General features: G+C 44.2%; 1 protein-coding gene across 6 annotated transcripts in view; it reads right to left on the bottom strand.

Moving 5' to 3' along the window:
• The window catches only part of LOC146200520 (melatonin receptor type 1C-like), a 153,683-nt gene extending 136,461 nt beyond the window's left edge, over window positions 1-17,222 (bottom strand). For 2 of the 6 annotated variants that reach the window (XM_084595547.1, XM_084595546.1), the window contains exons 1-3: window positions 17,066-17,220; window positions 15,406-16,228; window positions 9,595-9,721 (exon numbers count right to left, since the gene is read on the bottom strand). In XM_084595547.1, the coding sequence (XP_084451673.1) occupies window positions 9,595-9,721; window positions 15,406-16,228; window positions 17,066-17,181 (1,066 nt within the window). In that variant the 5' untranslated portion in view covers window positions 17,182-17,220. Of the gene's footprint in view, window positions 1-9,594; window positions 9,722-15,405; window positions 16,229-17,065 lie in introns of all 6 variants that reach the window. The other 4 variants (XM_084595549.1, XM_084595552.1, XM_084595548.1 and 1 more) reach the window with 3 other exon arrangements.
• Between the last annotated feature and the right edge of the window lie 4,593 nt (window positions 17,223-21,815).

The raw sequence follows: 21,815 nt of genomic DNA, 5'->3' as shown, positions 1-21,815 counted from the left end.
AGCAGCTTATTTTTGCTTTAATTCTTTTGTAAAAATCTTTTGAAATCTATGGCTCTTTATGATTTTTGTACGGGGTGGAATCAGTTTATGCAAAAAGCAGCATAATAGAAGTCTTGAACTGTGGCCACAAAGACAACGCAAGCTTTGTCTGGATCATGCTCTTTGTTTTTAAGCATTGCCCAACAGTGTTGCTGCTGTAGCGTGTTTATGTACAGCCTTTATCAAAAGTTTACAGCCCGGAGGGTTTGCTTTTAAGCCGTATAATATGACTTCTCTAATACTCGAGGAAGTCCTAGCTATTGGAGAGGGTAGGAGGAAAAATCTTCTTGCTTTCAGCAAGTATGGAAACCTGGGAATGCATTACGAGCCACATAGTATGGCTCATGCACAAGTAGACCCCCTGGGCTGTAAACGTTTGATAAAGGCTGTACGTAATATCTGTGTTTTTGGCTTGAGGCCCAAAGCCTCGTCAGACAGAATTATCCGCCTTTAGTTTCGGGTTCACAGATTTCTTATAATTCGAAAAAAAAAATTCCAGCTCCAATTTCAATTTCAATAAACATTTTGAAAATTACCATTCATTATTAAATCGCAGAACTTTGTAATGTCAGCATCGTTCAGCCTTCGGCATAGCTGCTTTACATTGGTTCCTTTCCGTTTTGTGATAGCCTTAGGCAGAAATTAAAAGGTAGGTAGATGATCACTAAGATCGCAAGATTGCTGCACCCTCTCTTTCCCCAAAACCAATTTCTATTTCTTTTCTTCTTTGCCGCCGATAAGAGACATCCACCTTCAGGCGCCTGCTGTCACCCTCACCGTTGCTAGCTTGCTACAATGTCTTCGGTGTCTGACTGCCTCATGTCTCAAGTATTTTTTTTTCTGGAGACTATTAAAGCTTGATTAAGAGATGGAGTTCATGATAAATATATCGACGCATCTCATACGGGCGATGAAAACAGGTTCGCGTTCAAGGCGGATAGTCGTCTCTACTAAGTGCAGGCAACAAATATTTAGACGCTCAAACCATGAGGTATGCGCACACGCGGTACCATAATTCGGTTTATTTCTTTCGAAATAACGTAATCATTTTTGTTACGCATTAATTTGCCTAACGTTGTTCGGTCATAATAACAGTATTCTCAGTCTTAAAATAAACGTTTCATTGTTTGCTCTCTTGATCTCGCCCCTTGTCACCACTGATTCACTTCTTTACATAAAAGAGTTTTTAGAAGGAAGTAATCGTGAGTATGTTGGTGGCTGATGCTTGAATACGAATTAGACGCGCAAAAACGAAGACAGGACGCGTGAATGTAGCGTTTGTACCTTTTCGCTCGCCCTGTATTCGTTTGTAGGCTATTATATCGCAGTTAGGTTATATGACTTGTCTCTTCAATGCACCTGGTCTAGTCCGTATATCCTTAAAAAATTCTTCAATAGCCTTGCAGCTCCAAAAAAGTCCCGTTTGATAATGGACAATGTTGAATCGATTTGTTTCCTTTTTTGTTGTTCCTTATTTATTTCTTATATTCTTTCTTCGTTTTTTTTATTGCCTTATTCTTGATTTCAATCCCTCTTTCCGTCTTTCTTAAAATCCGACGTTTGCTGTTTGAAGAAAATTAAGCAGGGGGGGGGGGGGGGGGGGGCATTACATCCGCGTAGATTAGCGCATGACCAACTGCCGACACCTGGCAATCGCTCACTGCTCCCTGAGTACCAGTACAGGTTTCCGTATTTTTTCCAAACCGATTAGTGCTCAGAATGATCGGAATGCTTCACTTGCTACCATTTCAAATCCTCTGCGATGCCTCAGTGCATAACTGGTCGTCTCAAGGACGCAGGCTGAATTTCAGCCGTGGCAGAAGCTACTGGGTTGAGGCGCAAAGCAAGTAAGGTAGGCACTGTGTGATGTCAGTGCACAATAAAGAACCCTAGGATGGTTGAAACTTCCAGAGCCTGCACTACGGCGTCTCTCATATATTCAGTCGCTCGGGAGCGTTAAACACCCAACAAAGCCTGCTATTTGGGCCAAGCATGCAATTGGTGCCATGCGACATTTGGTGGTTGTAGCGGTTTATTTTCCTGTACTTATATTTTGAAACCACAAATAATTCAGGAGTCATCACCAGGTTGTGCCAGGCAACAGCCGGCATGCAAAACTTTAAGGGCACAAGCACATCAGGAACTGAGTGCAGTGGTAACGGTGCGGTAGTACCTCGTATTTTCCTCAAGTATACGTTGCAAGTCGCGGTGAAAGCACGTTTTCCTCTTCCTTGCCTTCGGCTTGATACAATCAAGCAATTTCTTACTTTATTGTAAAAGAACCATTCCTATTCATAGAGGGTCATGCGTTTTCACGTGCCTTTATGCTTGCTACATTTTTCACCGATACATATATCCTCTAACATTTAGCACTATTTTTCGAGATAATCGCCCATTTGCCGAAATTTTTGTTGCATTGAATTCTGGGGCCGAATTACGGGACTCCCTCTAAAGTTTTAAAGCGTGACGTCAAAATGACGACGCCGTAACGCCTCGGCAAGACGTGAACGCTTGACGAGGATCTGAATCAACCATAATCGGCAGTGTGCCGCCACGGGCCGCTTATTTTCACAGCAAGAGGTTTATTCGCACGTTAGGGAGCCCTTTGTTAACGTTTTTATACATATAGCGTGTGAGTAAATTAACTAAAGCTTTATTTTTTCAAGAAGCCGCATTACAAGTTCAACATCATCAACACAATCAACAAGCAGCTGCGGTTTTGCAATTAAACGCTCTCGTAAGTAACTTCTGTTGCCGTGAGGGCGCGCTGGCAGAGCTAAACAAACAGTGCAAATGGCGCCCTTCAGTAAAACAGCTGATTCCATGGCTAGTGACGGCTTTTGCGTATTGTCTGAAGTCAAGGTACTGTATGATGGTCCTAAATGCGCGGATAAATCATATCGAGAGCAGTGTAATCGGGGCTTTGTTTATTCAGAAACAAAAGAAAGATCGACCGCGGAGCACGCTCCGTTGGGAAAATAAACTTTAATGTCCACACGAGCGTCTCACACACAAATGCTTCAGTTAAAGCGAACACGGGGAAAAGCAACGCGGTTGAGCGTACACTACCAATCTCGCTCGTTTTCATTCCTTTTGTACTGTATGTCGCCTTCGCCTCCGCCTTTTGCTTTGGGTGCACTGCGAAGCGCAACTACCCTTCAGCGCCAACTTTGCAATAGTTAAGTTCAGCGATTTGACGCACGCACTTGCTCACCGTCGGTTATAAGAGGCCGACTACTTGCGGAGTCTTGATATCCTCCGGAGGAAAAAAAAAAAAAAAAGGATCGAAGCACGCATGATAGTCGCACCGACAGAGCCGTCAACTGCGAGCTTGAAACAGTTCATCGGTGCATTCTTCGCACCACCATTCCGTTTTCGCATTTTCAAGTCGGAATAGGCGTCGGAACAACTCGCCGAACAAGTAGAACGCATTCTCACACACCGCCCTTTGTCGTTGCTCGCGCCGGCGTTGCCGCTTCAGCACCGCAGCCACCACTCCACCGCGGACGCTGCCGCCATATTTTTCTCTAAAACATTTCAGACCGCCTCATCGCGCTCTACAAAAATGGTCTAAAACCACGGGCATAATTAGGTGCGCGATGTGATCTGTTTTTTTTGCCTCCGCGACGCAATCGCAGCATCCCGTGACGCAAATTTTCAATATGACGACGGCGACCAATAGAAGCCGGCGTTTTAGAGCGCTCTCAATTGCAGAGCGGCCCGTAATACGGCCCCTGTACTTTTCCACAAGCTGCCTCGCAAATGTTTTCTCTGCACGTCTTCCGTAAGACAAAGTATAAAAGCTATATTTACTAAGTACGTAATAAAAAAGATGTGTGCGAATTGTGCAGGGTTCTCGGCGGGATTTCCCACCTCGTGACATGGGCCCTACCGATGCTTGAGTGAGGGTTCCTGATTTCCGAAAAAAAAAAAAAAGGAGAGTCACTATTCAGCTGATCCGTAGGGAGCAAGCCTCAAGAGCTGGCGGTTAAGAAGCGTTGGTGACCTAGTAACTAGAGAGGCTGAGTACGGCGCAGTAACAATCATGGACATATAGCTTCACCTGAGGGCTCTCAAGGTCGCCTTCTAGGACAACTCTATATTAGCATATTGTACGTGAAGATAGCGCGAAAACTTTAAAAATATATAGAAGCGACACATACGACAAAAGGCAGGCGCTACTACAAATTTTTTATTGGCGTGTGACAGAGGAAATCTTAAGGTTACTATTGGCATGAACAAAAACACTGGGCACCGCAAGCAAACCCATCACGCAACCGCTATACGATTATGAAAACACGAGTTAGGACAAAAGCATTCAGCATCATAACTCTGCCAAACATGCCACTCGCACAGCGACCAGATTGCTTTTTACTAGGAAAGCAATACTACTCGCACTTTCAAGCCTTCGTGTGACCCGGCCGCAGTTACGTCTTACCCAGGGGACGCTGTGACGTCACACCCCACGTGACACACGGACTGGCAGGAGCTGCCAACTTGGGTCTCTCAATTCACATGGGATGGCTATGTCAGAATCAGCCTGCTAGGACACTAGTATTCACGTTACCCCTATAGGCCACTGAGGGACGCTTATATAGGTTGGTTAAAGCGGGGCTTTATATGTGGGCTGAGGAAAAAAGGAAAAAGAAAAGAGAAGAAGAAGAACGCTCGGTCACCCGCAGCTAATGCTTTCGCTCAATATTTGGTTCAGCAGCGTGGCACCTTAGCAATTGTTGATGCAGAGGACCTCTACGACAAACCGAGATTCGCCTTGGTCCTTTCGCCTAAAATCTTGTACTGTTTCTGGGTGCCTTTTTGTCTTCAAACCGTGCTCTACACGTACTGACAAAGAAAAAAAATGGAGCCAAAGATTCTAGTCTTCACTCATAGGTTCTATACCTTTTGCGTGCTCCTGTAATCGACCATTGATGCAGCGGCCAGTTTGTCTGTACATATAAAGTCCGGCTTTAAAGCGATATGCTGTATGCCGCTACAGTGCCGAAGCTGACATAAAATATGCCATGTATTAGCAAACACCAGAAATGCGGCGACTAGGCTGTGAAGCTTGTTTGGGGCTGAAAACACCAAATTTAGACGGTGCCTGCCACCACCTTCTTGAGGTTGTGCGACACTGAGTGAACATTTTGGACCACCACTGGCTTAGAAGGTAAGAGAACAGGGCGTGTTTTCTTGGTGCCTTTTCTGGTTTGCAGGAGGGTTTCAGTAACTGCGGAAATAACTGGTATAGGGAAGCCGGCCACCAGGAGGAGGAAAACCTGATTGTTGGGGCTGTCTTGCATTCTCTTGTGGCACGAATTTTGGATAGCGGATTTTATATCAAAACTGGCCTTGGCTCTGGCAATCTAAGCACTCTACAACCATCAGCGATAACATTTTATTTCTGGAGGTGGAAGGGGTTCATGTATGGGTAAAGCACCATTGCCAAAACTTTATCGAACTGCTCCAGTGCGATAATCCAAAGCAGTGTGAGAACGTTTTGTATTGCGCCCACCACTAACGAGCTAGCGAATTCACGTCATGTAATCTACATTTCCCGATTCTCGTAATCTTGATTTTTTTTTTGCCTGACTTTCGCCATACAGGAGACAAAACAGGGTAGCGAATGCCATTGCCAAGGAGTACTTGCTCGAAGAGAAGGTTCCTTCCTTCACATTGCAGAGAAAATAACTTGATAACACTGTAAAATCACTGCTGTAGAAATTTGAAAACCTGAGCGTTGCTGTCGTTAACATTGCTGCTTTCGTCATTATGGCTTATTGTACCGTCATTGCCCGCCGAGGTGGCGCAGTGGTTAGGGCACTCGCCTACTGTGCCCAAAAATGCTGGATCGAATCCCGGTTTCGGCGGCCGCCTTTCGGCAGAGGCGAGAAGTTAGGTGCCCGTTTGCTGTGCGATGGCAGTGAATGTTAAAGGAACCCAGGTGGTCAAAATTCTCGGAGTCCCTCCCCGACGACGTCTCTCATAGACTACCTAGCTTTTGGACATAACTCCCAAAACCAAACCAAACCACACTGCAACGCCATTGACATCGCTATTATCATCCTGACGCTAGAGAAAGAGAGTTACGATGTGCTACTCGCGATCCCGGACGTGGCGCAGTTAGTTTAAACGCGCGGCTGGGGATCTGAGGGATTGCAGTTCGATTGCTGGAGGAGAGATGATTTCTTTTTTACTGGCTGTCAGGTGGGGCGAACCCTTTCTGTTCCCAGCTTTCGCGGACGCCGTTCATGAGCTATTAAATGTTTTCGCATTTTACTTGCGGTACCATGCAACGCCAGCAAGCAGCAAGATTACGGGAAAGGCGAGCGAAAAGGCACACTTCGCTTATAGGCGCTGAAAATACTAATCATCATCAGCAGCAGCAACAGCAGCAGCACCTTGACTATACCCACTTCAGGACGAAGGTCTCTCCCATATTACTGCAATTAACCCGGTCCTGTGCCAGCTGCATCAACCTATACCCTGCAAACTTCCTAACCTCATCTACCCACCTAACTCTCTCGTCCATTGCTATGGTTTCCTTCCCTTGGAATCCAGTTTGTTACCCTCAGCGACCATCGGTTATAATCTCTTCGCACTAAATGTCCTGCCCATGCCCATTTCTTCTTAATTTCCCATATAATGTCGGTAACTTGAGTTATTGCTCTGACCCAGAGTGCACGTTGCTTATCTTTTAAAGTTACTCCTACCATTTTTCGTTCCATAGCCCTCTGCGTTGTCCTCAACTGAAGTAGAACCCTCTTTGTTAGCCTCCACGTTCCAGCCCCATAGGTGAGTACAGGCAAGATGCAACTGTTGTATACTTTCCTCTTGAGCGATACCGGTAAGCTGCTAGTCATAACCTGCGAGTGACTTAATTGCCCTCCATCTCAATCTTAATCTCCTTGCTATTTCCTTTTCATGTCCCGAATCTGCGGGTCCTACCTGTGTTAAATGGACATATTCACCTAATACATTCAGTGCTTCGCTACCTAACGTAACCTGCTGTTCCTTCCCGAGGCTGTTGAACATTACCTTAGTCATCTGCCTATTAATCTTCAAGCCTACGTTTCTACGTTTCCTGTCTAGGTCATCAATAATTATTTGCAGTTCATCCCCTGAGTTAGTTAGGAAGGCAATATCATCAGCAAATTGCACATTACAGAGGTGCTCTCCATCTACCCTTATCCCTAACTGCTCCCATTCCAAGCCTCTGAATACTTCTAAACAAGCTGTGAGTAGTACTGGAGAGATCGTGTCTCCTTGCCTAACACTTTTCTTTATAGCAGTTTTGTTACTTTCTTTATGCAGAACTATGGTTTCTGTGTACCTACTATATATATCTTCTAGCATTCTCAAGTACAGCTCGTCTACACCCTGATTTCGCAATGTCTGCATCACCGCCGAGGTTCCGATTTAGTCAAATGCTTTTTCGTAATCAAAGAATGCTATGTATGAGGGCTCGTTCTATTTCGAGCATTTTTCTATCACCTAGTTGATAGTATGGATATGATCGCTAGTAGAGTATACCGTTTCCGAAAACCTGCTTGATCCCTTCCTTTATTGCAGTCTAAGGTTGTCCTCATTCTATTAGAGATTACCTTAGTAAATACCTTATACGTAACAGACTGTAAGTTGATTGGTTTAATTATTAAGGTCCTTAGCGTCCCCTTTCTTATGAATGAGAATGTTTGCGTTCTTCCGTGGTTTCGGTATCCTCGATGACACAAGACACTGCGCATACAGGGTGGCCAGTTTTTCTCGCCCGATATCTCCACCGTCCTTCAACTAATCTATAGTTATCTGATCCTCTCCAGCTGCTTTCCCTCTTTGCATAGTTTCCATTGCTTTCTGAACCTCGTCATTCGTCACTGGTGGAACGTCTGACTGTTTTTCCCTACCGCCAATCTCATTACGGTCCTGACTACTTTGGCTACTGTAGAGATCAGTATAGAACTCCTCGGCTACTTTGACTGTCTTGTCCATATTCGTGATGAAGTTGCCCGCCTTGTCCCTTAGCTCATACATCTGAGGTTAGCCTTTGCCCAATTTCTTCTTCATCACTTTAAGGCTTCCCTCGTTCCTTACAGCATGCTCCATTTTCTCCATGTTATAATCCCTTATCGGCCACTTTGCGCTTATTGATTAGCTTTGATATATCTGCCAACTCTATCCTGTCTGTTGGATTGGAAGCTTTCATAATTTGGCGTCTCTTAATTAAAGCTTTTGTCTCCTTAGACAGCTTACCGTCATCCTCTCTAATTATCCTACCGTCTACGTCTACAGCGCACTCAGTATTGATATCTCTGAAGTTATGGTTCATTGCTTCTAGCCTAATGTCGTCATCCTCGGATAGAGCTGGATATCTACTCTGTAGCGAGATCCTGACCTCTTCTGCCCTCCTACTCATCGCTAATTCGCTGATGTACCTTTTTCTTGCTAATCGGTTTCGTTCCCTCTGCAGATTTTGTCTAATTCGAGACCTTACCATCCTGTGGTAACTGCATCACACTTTTCCAATTACCTCTACATCCTGCATAATGGAGAGGTTAGAATACATCATGAAGTCAATTTCATTTTTAGTCTCCCCATTAGGAATTTTATATGTGCACTTCTGGTTCTTCCGTTTGCTGAAGAAGGTGTTTCATGATTCGTAAGTTATCGCGCTCTGCAAACTCAACTAGTAACTCTCTCTTGCTATTCCTAGAACCCATTCCATAGTCACCCACTGCCTGGTGTCCTTCCTGGCTGCTTTTTCCCTACCTTGGCATTGAAGTAAACTATTAGTACAGTATACTGCGCCTTTCCTTTCCTCATCGCCAATTCTACATATTCGTAAAAGCTTTCAACTGCCTTGTCATCATGACTACTATGTGGGTAGGCCTGTACAAACTTCAATTTATACCCCTTATTAAGCTTAATTACGAGACCTGCCACCCTTTTATTAATGCTATATAATTCATTTATATTTCCAATTATATACGTATTGGCAAGGATACGTACTCCTAGTTCTCGCCTCTCCGGTTAACCTCAATAACACAGTACATACCCGCCCTTCAGTACAGTATATGCTTCATTCGGCCTCCTAGCCTCACTAAGCCCTATGATATCCCATTTCATACCCCTAGTTCCTCTAACAGCACTGCTAAACTAGCTTCACTAGCTAGGGTTCTAGCATTAAACGTTGCCAGGGTCAGTTTCCAATGGCGGCCTGTCCAGAGCAGCCAGAGATTCTTAGCACCCTCCGCAGCGTCACAGGTCTAACCGCCGCCGTTGTCAGTCGCTCCGCACCCGCTGGTGACTGAGGGCCGTGGCTTTATAGTCATAGTAATAGCACTATTTATTTAGCACAAAAATAACCTTACACGGCTACTCCCATTTTTCTCACCTTAGGAAACATTTTGCGGAAGGCTGGCTTTATTCGGTTTCATTTAATAACGACTACCTGCGAAAGAGCTCAGTTTAGCAGAGTACTCTTTTTTGCCTTCGTTCTTTCCTGAAACCGAGGAATAAGTACTGCAAAAGGATGCGGCCTATTGCCAACTATTATCTTACCCTCTGCACTGACGACTTCGACAGCACTGCCGAAGAGGAGCTCCTTGTACCCGTGCCTGAAGGAGGGACTCCTGAAGGCGTAGATGATAGGGTTGCACGCAGAGTTCATGTAGCCGAACCAGTAACTCTGCATAAAACCATAGCATTCATATGCGTGCAGCACTATTTCTAAATGTTAGACAGGTATACACCTGCGCTCAATATTCAGTGCGCTGTTCTTGAATGAATCACGCTTTTTATATTGTCCCGTTTACCATCCCAGAATAAATGCTTCGTATTCGTTATAGATTGAGCGGAAATGAATGTATGAGGTTATCACCTTTCGAAAAGTTTAGCCTTTTTATTACGTAAGCTGAAGAAACTGGGGCTTGGACGATGGCTACTATAAGTGGCGTGGGTAGTCCTCACCACTCACTTAGCAGATAAATAGCACAACTGCTTTTTTTTTTTTGTTTAGAATTATCAGTCTCTTTTGACCCTTGGCAGGGCAAGTGGATAAGGTGACTTTTGCTGTTGCAATCGAAATAACGTTTTTATGGCTGCTGCACCGATAAATGCTCTAGGAACAAGGGAAAGTACAAGGACCATGCTACCTCTATTCATATGCCGATATTGTGCCACCGAAACTGTGTCTGCATAGAATATAGTCATGCATTTAGTACATAGTTCATTCAGCAACTAATCCTTTATTTTCTGGTCTTCAATACATCTGATAAGCCTCTGCAGACCAATGTGAAAGATTTTTTATTTCATAATTACAGAACTTGTGGCCGCAACATCAACGTGTCTTCATACAGAATTCGGGTAGTGTTAAGCTCCTTGTTTCAATTGTAAATGGTATTTCTCCGGAATTGAATTTCTCAGGACAGACCCATGTCTTGTCAAAAAATATCTGAGAAGAATTGAATAGAAGCTTAGTTCAATGCTCAAGTGTTCGACCATGTATTTAAAAACGTTGATATTAAATTGTTGTAGATTTTTGGCTGACGGATAATAAATTGTGTGCCCCTTCGGTAATTTGCAGATTACTTCCACTTCTACATATGTTGTTAAAGTCGAAATGACAGCGATTTCATGCCCGAGCCGTTGCCACAAGGATGAATGACGTATGTCTTGCATAATAACCATGTTGAAAAAGAAGAAAAAAACGGCTTTTTATGTATTAAAAGAAATCATACGTCAAAGCTGTTTCTAATATGGCATATAAGTTTATAGGTTAGGACGTGTTATCAAGTTAATTCTTTGTTGATAATATTTATAACTGCATGTCGGCCTTACGAATAATATTATTTACAAAAAGATAAAAGTTTCATTGACCACTTATTACTGCTTACTTGTTTTATTGAGTCCTAACCAGGCGAAAGTATCTATAGGTCTAGGCGTAGGTCTATTATATTATTTTTATTTATATTTTGTTTTATATTTTTTAAAATTTAGAATGTTCTCAGAGAGTTGGCTTCAACACTTTTTATACTCATTTAATTGAATGTCCCGGTTTTGAAATTAATTAAACTGCGGACAGGATTTCCAAGCATTCTCCTCCGTGCACATATCTCCATGTTGAGATTTCATGAGTTTTCCACTTGGTACTCCTGATTCCCCCTTCTTACTGACAAAACGTTAATGGCACGAAAGAGTCTTAAGCATCTGAAATCATTTTTGCTCTCTGGACCTAAATACATTTACGCTGCTATAATAGAAGCCTGCACTACCATCTTCGTGCCCGCTTTACCCGCTATAATTATTAACTGTTTGAAAAATTAAGCCTCTTGTCTAGTGTTAAAAAAAAGGCACGTGCTTCTCCTCTTTTCAGATAAAGAAACAAATGTGAGGTATCCATTTACTGCACCATTTCTCTTCTGTGTGCTGCCTCTAAGTGTTTTCAATGAGCCTCGCATAAATTACTTCGTTTACACCTCAAATACATCTGCGTACATAACTGCCTTGACTTCATATCGGGTCGTTCCACTACAACATTATCACGTGTATAACGCAATCTTGGCTGGATATCTTAGAAAGGTCAGGTTGACGGGGTGTACTGTGATTTCAGCAATGACTTCGACGCCGTTACTCTCTCATTAGCAATTGGTTACAAACCCTGTGCCAGTCTTAGTCTCCCATTGCTTAGCTGCCAAGCTAAATCCCGCCGAGCCATGCCAAACAGTGGTTTGGTACGTTTTATTTGACTAATAGGAGTTGAACCGAGGCAAATAACAAACCTGCTTTCCTTCGATGTTTTTGCTAATAATAAGGTTTCCTCCGTGGTCAAGAACTGCTCGTTCCTACTTTATGCTCACAATACCAAATATTTAAGGTAATACCTTCTTTTCAGCATTTCTTGTCATTGCAAGCGGACATATCTGCTTTATGTTATTTGGGCTTGAAGAATGGGCTCACTCGAAATTCTTAAAAAATCAGTGTTGTCTCATGCATGCGCAAAACGCCTACCATTGTCTTAGGTTTTTCATGAAATATTATTCATGAATGTTATTCACTGTTGTCCAGGGTAGATGAAATTAATGGCCGGGGGGCAGTTTTCGACTAGACCTTCAGCTCTGCGAGCTGTGCGCACATTCGGTTTCACCCGCCGGCTTTCTAGGTTGTTCCTTGCACCACTTCCTTTCTTAGAGCTATACTTCCCAATGCTTGCCACTTTTGAAGCATGCGTTTGCTGTTTGGAGCGAAAACAGCCAACTGTACCGCAACAAAATCCGCAACATTTTACACGTGTCTCCAATGTGTGTTTCTCTTTCACAATTTCTAGCTCACGCTCCAGACGGGGTATCCGACCGCATCTCTCTTCTCTTAACTGCCGTCGTCTCAGGGTAGATTTAGGTTTTCGTGCATACTACTTCGTGCTGACTTACCGATCTGCCAGCTCTCCGCCTGTGCCTTATTTCTTGTCCCACTAAACAGCATAAGAAACTTCGTGCCGTTCCAATATCCCAAGCTTTGTGAGGCCACTTTGTCGATAGATATCTGTTCGTTTTGTCTTTGCCTTTATATATTTCTAAACTTACTTTCCTTGTTTAGTTTCGATGATCGTAGCTTTTTATTCTTAGCAGAGCTTATTTTATAAACCTAGCGTTTTCTTTCCAGCCTATAGTATTTCATTCACTTCTGCATTATGGATGTTCAAAGTGTTTCGGTTCACTCTAATTCCTTCACCCTTTCTAAGTGCTTTGCTGATATCTTAAATTTAGAGTTGTTTCTTTGCGTCTGATTATTACTATATCCCATTCATAAATAATTTCATTATTTTATTTGATTGTCTCTGATTTATATTCTGAGGGCTTCATATTGGTTCACATATGGATGGACTGAGTCTTGTTTGCATTTTGTTGCATGTAGTAGGCCCTCATAGTCAAAAGCCATTCTCGCTTCCCAATTCCTTTTGGACGTTTGCTTGTGCTGTGTTCCTTGTGGACTTCATTCTCTGCGATACTCCTTTCATATTAAATTTCGCGTTTCGTGTTTTTTTATTCCTCCAATGGCTTTTAAAATTATAACCCATTGCAAGGCGAAAGCCGCTCCCATATTGCTCATATTAACTCGGTCTTGTGCTAGCTGCATACATTTCACCACTGCAAACTCCTTGGCCTCATCCGCCCACCAGACATTCTGAAGCCCCTGCTACGCTTTCCTCCCTTTGATACCCAATTTGTTACCCATTTCGAACATCGCTTATTGTCTCTTTAGACTACATGTACTATCTATTCCCAGTTCTAGATTGATACTATAGAATGTTGTTAGCTCGAATTTCGCTGTCCCACTGTGCAGGCTCCCTATCTCTTAATATTACACTTCCCATTTTCCGATTCATAGTTTTCTGTCTTCTCCTCACATTAAGTAGAACCCTTTTAATTACCTCCATGCACAATTCAGCCCTATAGGTTAGTACAGATAAGATGCAACTGTATACTTTCCTCTTGACCGATACCGCTAAACTGCTAGCCATAATCAGCGAGTACTTGCCAAATGCACTTAATCCTAATCTTATTCTCGCAGTTATTTCGCTTTGATGGTCCTAAGTGGCCATAATGGGCTACCACATCTAGTGATTAGATACCTGTTGTGAACTGCTGTTCCTTCGCGAGGCTTTTGTACATTGCCTCAGTCTACTGCATACTGATATTTTGACCTGCATTTGTTCATTTTCCTGTCTAAGCCATCAATCATTCTTTGCAGTTCAACCCCCGAGATACTTAGCAGGGCAATATGTCATCAGCGAATCGCAGATTATCTTCCATCAATCCTTGTCCTTAACTGCTCCAGTTCCCTATCGCTGAATAATTACAAGCTAGCTGTGAATAGTACTGGTGATGTCGTTTCTCTTAACCTAACACCTTTCTTTATAGAAATGTTATTACTTTCTTTAAGAAAAACTATGTTTGTTGTGCAGCCACTATATATCTTCCAGTACGTTCCCATAGGGCTCATCTACATCCTGGTTTTGGAAATCTTTCATCACTGAGTCAAATGCTTTGCGTAGCCAACGAACGTTTAAGGGCTTGTCATATTCTGAGCCTTTTCCTATCACCTGGTATATTGCATGGCTTTTATCGATAGTAGAGTACACTTTCTGAAAACCTGCTTCATCCTTTGATTGATTGAAGGTTGTCCTGATTCTATTAGCTATTCCCTCAGCAATACATTGTACGTAACGGATCTGATTGGTCTGTAATGTTTAAAGTCTTTAGCGTCCCCTTTCTTATGAAATAAGATATTGTTCGCGTTCTTCCATGATTCCGGTGTCGTCGATGTCACCAAGTATTGCGTATATAGGATATCCGAATCTAAAACATTTTTCATTTTTTCCTCATCTGTACTGTGATACCAATACTACATGATTGCTCCTGCGCAAGTAAACAAATATTAATGGATTGATCTCTGCTTGTTTTGTTTTACTTTTTGTTACGTCATGTGTGCCTATTAAAGGCTTATTCACCACGCGGCATACATAAAACATCGCTTGCTTCCGTGCGCCGCACACGAGCGCTTTGGATGGCTTAGCAGTTAGCATGTTTGGCTTGTAGCCCAGGGGTCAGGAATCGCATCCGCCACCTATAATGCAGAATGTTGCGTTTAGCGTACTCATTACATTTTAAGGCTAAATCATATGGCTCATCCCTTGGTACGTATTTCTGAATGCAGGTCATTTTTCTATCAGTTTTAGTTTTCACGCGACATCACGTGGACCAAAGGGTCCTTTCGAATTGGGCGCTGCTTACTAACTTGTGCCTGGGGTTGAAACGTTACTGTCCTGCTTAACAACATATTCAGCGCTCAACACCGATGCCGATGAGTCACATATAAGGCTTTCGTCTTAAAGCCACCAACCAGCGTCTAAAACCAATAAATGTGTAGATCATAGCGAGCTCACTGATTCCTTCCCTCAGCCGTTACTCACTTTGCTTTGTGATTTCCAAGTATCCAAGATTTCCAAGGTAAGGCTTGTGTTTGGAGAGCACTGACTGCGACAGTCGTTTTCTTTGCACATTAATTCAAAATCATGCGATCAATGTGTCAACAATTGCGTGAAAACACAGGACGTAGGCACAGAATGAAAGCGTCTCCCATTTTTTAAATTTTTTTATTCATGGGTAATTGCTTTCCGCGGATTCTCAGAGCCAATTAGTTCGAACTTTTTCTGTCCGAATCTTTTCTTTGCACTGTCATTTTTGGGCTGTTTCTTGCGAGTTTTACTTCTGATTGAGGCCGCTCCTACTGGAGGCAATGTTTAAGCTCACATATGGCCATAATAAACTGAACAAGTAGGTACCTATGCAAACATTGTAAAACATTACTCACCACAGGGTTCAGTATCTCCGGCACGTGTGTCTTGCTGCCCCTGGAGTTCACGTAGAACGTGTAGATCATGTACGGAGTCCAGCAGAGCAGGAAACAGATGAGCACCAAGAAAAGAGTGATGTTGATGCGCTTCTGCTGGACGACTGAGTTGTGGATTCCCATGTGAGCCTTGACACGTGACATGTGAACGGCGATAACGCGGAAAATGTTGATGTAGCAGAAGGCCATTACGATAAGCGGAATGAAATAGTTGGTCACAGTAATGAGTGCTGAGTGAGAGTACATCTTCATATCGCGCGGGTAGGCAGGCCCGCACTGCGAGGCCCCACGCTTGTAGACGATCTCGGTGAGTCCCAGAAAAGGCGTGATAGCGCAGAAGAAAGGCCATGCCCACGCCGCTATCAGGAAGACGGCCACCTTCCTGTAGCCCTCACCTCGGTGGCTGAAAGGTCGCGTGATGCTCAGGTACTTGTGCACACTCATGTACATGAGCGTGTGAATGGAGCACATCAGCAGTAGCGCCATGGTGAACCCGTTGAACTGACAGAAGGCGTGGCCCATGAGCCAGTCACCCCGCAGTAGTGTGGCCAGTGAGACAGGCATGTCCAACAACGCAACCAGGATGTCTGCCACCGCCAGGTTCACGATGAACATATTGGTGCGTGTGCGCATGCCCCGGTGTCGGAGAACCGTCAGCACCACCATGGCGTTACCGAGCACGGCGAGGACCATGAAGGCGACAAGCAGCACAGCCATTACGCTGACCGCTGCGTCGCCGTAGTAGTAGTAGGTGCTGCTGGTGGACTCTGCCATTCTCCAGCTGCTGGAGGAAGAACATCGTCAGCTCGTGCTAAATCGTTGCGATCGAGGCGTTAGAGGTTAAAGGATCCATAACAGCTAGTTACCAAAACTACAAAACTCGCACGAGCAATAAGCATGCGGTCATAAATCACGCAAAAACGTTCTCTTACTTTCATTAGCACCGCAAATATGGACGATCAAAAATGATGCTTCTCCTCACCCTCCTCAACTAAGCACACGTTGGCGCGCGAGAAAAAAAAAAAAGAAGCAAACTAGTTGTGACAGCACCTTCTCGTGCCCCGTCTCGCCCGTGTAACCCCGTGTATTCATTACAAAAAAATTTCAGTGTATACACAGGCATGCTGACATGAATGCCTCAGCTTGCGAAGTGTGTTACGTTGTTATACACTTTGCGGGTGGACAATTTTAACCTCTTCATTTCACCCGAGAACCGATATTCGACATTTTTCCAGAAGAGGGACAGTGATTTATGCAATCCTGTCTAGACTCGTCATGCTGCAATTAGGAATATCAGAACATGTAGTCCAAGTGTTGTTGGCGTAGTTTGTTTATTTCTAGTAATTGAAAGATTTTTTTTCTCCTTTGTACTGGGAATTTCGCGCATATCTAGCTGTACAAACATGTGCGAAATGAAGCGAAAACTTTAATAAGCACACTTGATTTTTCTTTCATCACTTTTTCATATTTTCCTTATTTCAATTAAACACAAAGGACAAGCAGTGAATGTGATTAGTAGTTTCTCTATTCATAGTGAGGTCGTGGCAGCACTTGGTTATTATAAAGTTTCACAGGGTTTCAATGGCCGCAAAACAAAGACGAAAATGCGAGACAGGCTCACCTGTGTGTCTCCAAGTCGCATCCGACAGCCGTTCCGATGAGCACGCCCAGCGCACGACTGCTATGTGTCGAAGCGACAGGAAGGCGCAAGCGATAGGCGCGACGGAAGACGGACATGCCTTGCGACTCGGCTCGCCTGCAACCCGGTGCTCACATTCAGCCCGCTACACCGGGGCACGGGCTGGCCCTTATGCATACGTTCTCTTTGGCGTCTTACAGAGCCGTGTCTGACATGCGATTGGCGCAAGCCATGCGCTAAACGCGTCTGGGACCAACGCAGAATGTTGTGATCTTTAGAATTTTCTTGGGAAAATTTTCTAGGGAAGGGGTGTTTTGCTACCAAGTAAACGTAAATATTTCCAGACAGAAATAAGCGCGCCTCTTCCGCTCAAGTTTGGTTTCTTGTGGAAAAAAAACCACAGACTTCCTCGTGCTGCAGGGCTCTTTGAAAAAGTGATTTTCTTCGTTTCAAAACCCAATAGGATAATGTCTGGTTCATGGCTGTAACTCTTCATTGGGACTAACCCTAAATGCAATAATTATCAAGATAATATTTAGTTCATTATGGGGATAATTAGAGGCAGTTGCGGCATAATGTGTCACCTGCGACAAAAATTTGTTTCTGCAAATATTTTTTCTAGTTAATCCTCAATTTGTAAAATTGCTTTGCCCTCTATGAAACAGGAAACAGTTAACGTACTAGGAAACAGTTAACGTTACTTTAAATGGCACATCACACTGATAAAAAGAAGGAAATAAAAGCATGTGTTGTCCACCTTGAATCGAACCACTGTTCTTCCGATTCCCAGCTGAGTGCGCAAACTACTACTCCACGCCGGAAATTATTTTCTTCTTTTTGTGGGATAACATCCGAGGAAGAGACAGTGAAAAAACTCATGCCTCAAATCAACAGGCTGAAGAATATTTCAAGCCAATTAAAACCCAGTAATTCCCGACCACACGAAATGTGAAAATTCCAGGAAGGCAGACACAAGCATCGAGATGGGGTAGCCAACTAGGCGGTTCTTCCAGTGCAGCACACACTCACCGCGCTCTCTAAATAAAGTATGCGGTGATGGTGGCGATTCACCACGGTCCATCATTCTGTTTTCCCATAAACTAAATAGACTCCCCTACTGAAAAATCTGTAAGGGGCAATAACCTCACATTTTCTCACACAATCTCACTCAATTCACATAAGAAATCACGTACAAGTCGCATATAATTGCATAAGTTCTCATAGCTTCTTGTACATTATCATAAATTATGTACGATATTTTATGATAATGATGTGCACCTTATGAGACTATGCGATTGAATGAGATTTTATGAGGTTATTGCCCCGTAGAACTTTTAGTTTTTTAGTAGGGTCGTCAACATAAACAAATCATAAGGCATGTCATAATTCTCCCGAAAAGAATACAGCGAATACTATATGTCTTGATTTTAATTCCCCGCTTTGGCATCCGATGAGATATATCCCAGAACAGCACAGCCTCACGGCACGGAATAAAGCAGGGGTCAATGGTCTGTGGAGTGTTAGACAGGCGGCAATTCACCGGCCATGGCACACGCAAGCATTGGTGCGTCAAATTTAAAAAGAAGGTTTTTGCAGAAAAGTGGGTGCACATGCGCTAAGACAACTCAAAATGCTAGCGTCAAGAAACTCTTGATGCGCTTGCCGGTTAAAGTATGGAGAACAAAGACTGTAAGAAGATCGCTCGTCTAGCTTTGGATAGGCTATATAGGTAATTTAAAGAACAGCGTGCAGTGAGGAAATTGAAGTTGTCCGCAACCTCCTTAAGGAATCCTCACCAGAGTTCCTCATGCATCTGTGCAGTCGGTGTGAATAAATGAGTCAAGTGCAAACTAAGACGCTTAATAGGCGGAGATACTAAACATTAGTGGATTCCCAATTTGAAAAAAAAAAAAAAAAAACGAAACAAGTGAACAGGGCCTAATCCACTGCTCCGTTGGAAAAAACAGGTTGTCACGACGCATAGGCTCTCACTGAGAGCACTATACGAAAGTTACAGTTGTGTGAGAAAGAATGTGCCGGCAATAGCCTGCACGTTCTTTCTCACACAATGTACAATTTGCAGGGCTTAAATGTACGCAAGATTTGAAAAAAGATGGTTTTGTAGAGTTACGCGTGAAAGTTCTCCACCCATCCACACCTGAGTTTCACGCCTAAAAGCTGCGATTTATGAATCCCAATATGCTCCAGTGTTGCAAACCTGATGCAAAAGAATCCCTTTGTAGTGTACGCGGGAGCCACAACACCACCTTATGCATGCAGAAAGACTGCGCTACGCACCCTGTTTAGCCAACCAGAATCTTTTTGGATTCGTCTACGTTAAGAGCCGCAGCTGATACAGCGCAAACCTGTTCAGTTAAGTGCAAAGCCTCGAGTAGGCTGTTTTTTGTCAGAGCAAAAAAGGACGACGTCTTCAGCATAGTTCAACCATCCTCTCTGCCATGGCTTTGTTTTTCTTCAAAGCCATGGCAGAGAGGATGGTTGACCTATGCTGAAGACGTCGTCCTTTTTTGCTCTGACAAAAAACAGCCTACTCGAGGCTTTGCACTTAACTGAACAGGTTTGCGCTGTATCAGCTGCGGCTCTTAACGTAGACGAATCCAAAAAGATTCTGGTTGGCTAAATAGGGTGCGTAGCGCCGTCTTGACAAGGAAAGGGCAGAGGCTTTCACCAAAATCAAGAACATCCGAGTCGGAGAAGAAGATGTCGAAATGACTGGCCACCCGGCAATGCCCGAGGGGGGCAAAGGCGTCATCTACGGGATTAATCTGCAGTTGACGGAAGAACAAATACACCAGGCGTTGGACAAATCACGGAACCCAACGTATACGGCAGTAAGAAGACTAGGAAGGACGTCCGAAACAGTCATCATTAACTTTAAACAACTGGAAGAACCAAGGGCCGTAAAATTCTTCAGTTAATGCATTCCATGCAACCTATATAAGAAAAAGCACGACGTGTGCTACGCATGCGGCAAGATTGGGCACAGGAAAGACGTCTGCCCAGATCCAACCAGCACCCGCTGCCGAGGCTGCGGGCTAAGAAATCAGCCAGAGGAGCATGCCTGCAAACCGAAGTGTCTTCTCTGCGGGGAAAAGCATCAGTTAGGGGACTCGACATGCAGGGAACTCTACAGGAAGCCTCACTGGGTTAAACAACGCGACGCGGCCCAGGCCGAGGCTTGGGCCGAACAAGACAAGAGAGGAGCGACCACGGGCAGAGGCAGGCCTCCAACGAAGGTCATGCTTCCACCTGCGGCCAAAAAACAACGATCCGAGTCCAGGGACACAAGTGCACCCAAGCCGCCACCCAGAGACAACCAGACCCACTGGCCGGACCTGCGGGAACCAGGAGAAAAGAGGACCCACTCTGGTATGCCTGTCAGCTTCGCAAGCGCGGTCTCCCATGATATGACACCAGAATTAGAGGCACAGGCCAATATGTTTAAAAAAGAGATAGAAAAGAGAGATGAGGAAAATCGCCATCTTAAAGAAATAATTAAAACTCTAACGGTAACAGTAAACCAACTCAAAGAGCAAGTTGGGCAGCTAACGAACACTACTGTGTGAGCTACGAAGGCGGCGCAAAAAAGACCGCTTACCCCTGTCCAGAGAATAGCCGCCCCACAGGCGCAGCACGAGGGCAGCATTGAGGTAGATGCGGTAGACACCGCAAAGAGGAAGGCAGAGGATCATGAGACGGCTCAACCCGAGGGAAACAAAATGCACAAAAACATTAACGAGAGCGAACTAGAAGCACGCCTCAAGGAACACGAGGAAAGCATACTAAGCAAACTAAGCGATACCATAGATAAAAAAGTCCAGACTATAACAAATCAAATGAACTCACTTCTGACCGTGCTAGGAGGCGAAGAAAGAGCTCATCCCGATCCGAAGCCTCCCTCGAGGCCGGAAGCCCCGTTCTCTCACTCATCATGGACAAGACAGAGACCATAATTTGGCAGTGGAACTGCAGGGGCTTCAAAAAGAAAAAAGCAATGCTGCAACAGCACATTCTAAATCAAGGAGAGCCTCCGCTTGCTGTGGCGTTACAAGAAACAGGAAAACCGCCAGTCAAAATTTCAGGGTATCGCACATTCGACAGCGGAAGAGGGGACAAATCTAGAGTAGCCACCCCAGTCAAGAATAACATTGCGGCAATTGAACATGACGCAAGTACGGATGAGGTGGAGGCCGTACTCGTAGAAATTCTCACCGGCAAAAAGAATAGGGGAAGCATAGTTGTCCTGAACGCTTATAGCCCCCCTCGTCACAAAAAGGCACAGTTTAAGGCGACATTTAAGAAAGCGTTGAGGACAGCAAAATCATGCGCTCTGCTCATAGTGGGGGATCTTAATGCAAATCACCACGAATGGGGCTACTCCAAAATCAATAGGAAAGGAGAATGCCGTGGGAAGCGATTTAGAAGACAGGACTCTCGCTATTCACGGATCCGAACGAGCCAACCAGAACGGGCAACAGCATCTGCTGTGACACATCACCGGACCTAACACTAGGACACAGGACGGGCAAAACGTCGTGGAAGAACACGGGCGAAAAGCTTGGCAGCGATCACTTTATAATCGAAATCCAAATTGATAGGAAACTAGGGGTGCCCATACATAATTCAAAACAGGCCACCGCAACTTACTGGGACAAATTCAGGGATATCAGATCAACAGCAGACTTAGGCGAAATCGGAAACATAATAGAGT

The sequence above is a fragment of the Amblyomma maculatum genome, chromosome 2 (assembly GCF_055883805.1).
Source record: "Amblyomma maculatum isolate TAMU_Amacu chromosome 2, ASM5588380v1, whole genome shotgun sequence".
In the NCBI taxonomy this organism is placed as follows: Eukaryota; Metazoa; Arthropoda; class Arachnida; order Ixodida; family Ixodidae; genus Amblyomma; species Amblyomma maculatum.
The sequence above is the reverse complement of the archived record's forward strand: the minus strand, read 5'-3'. Positions and strand labels throughout refer to the sequence as shown.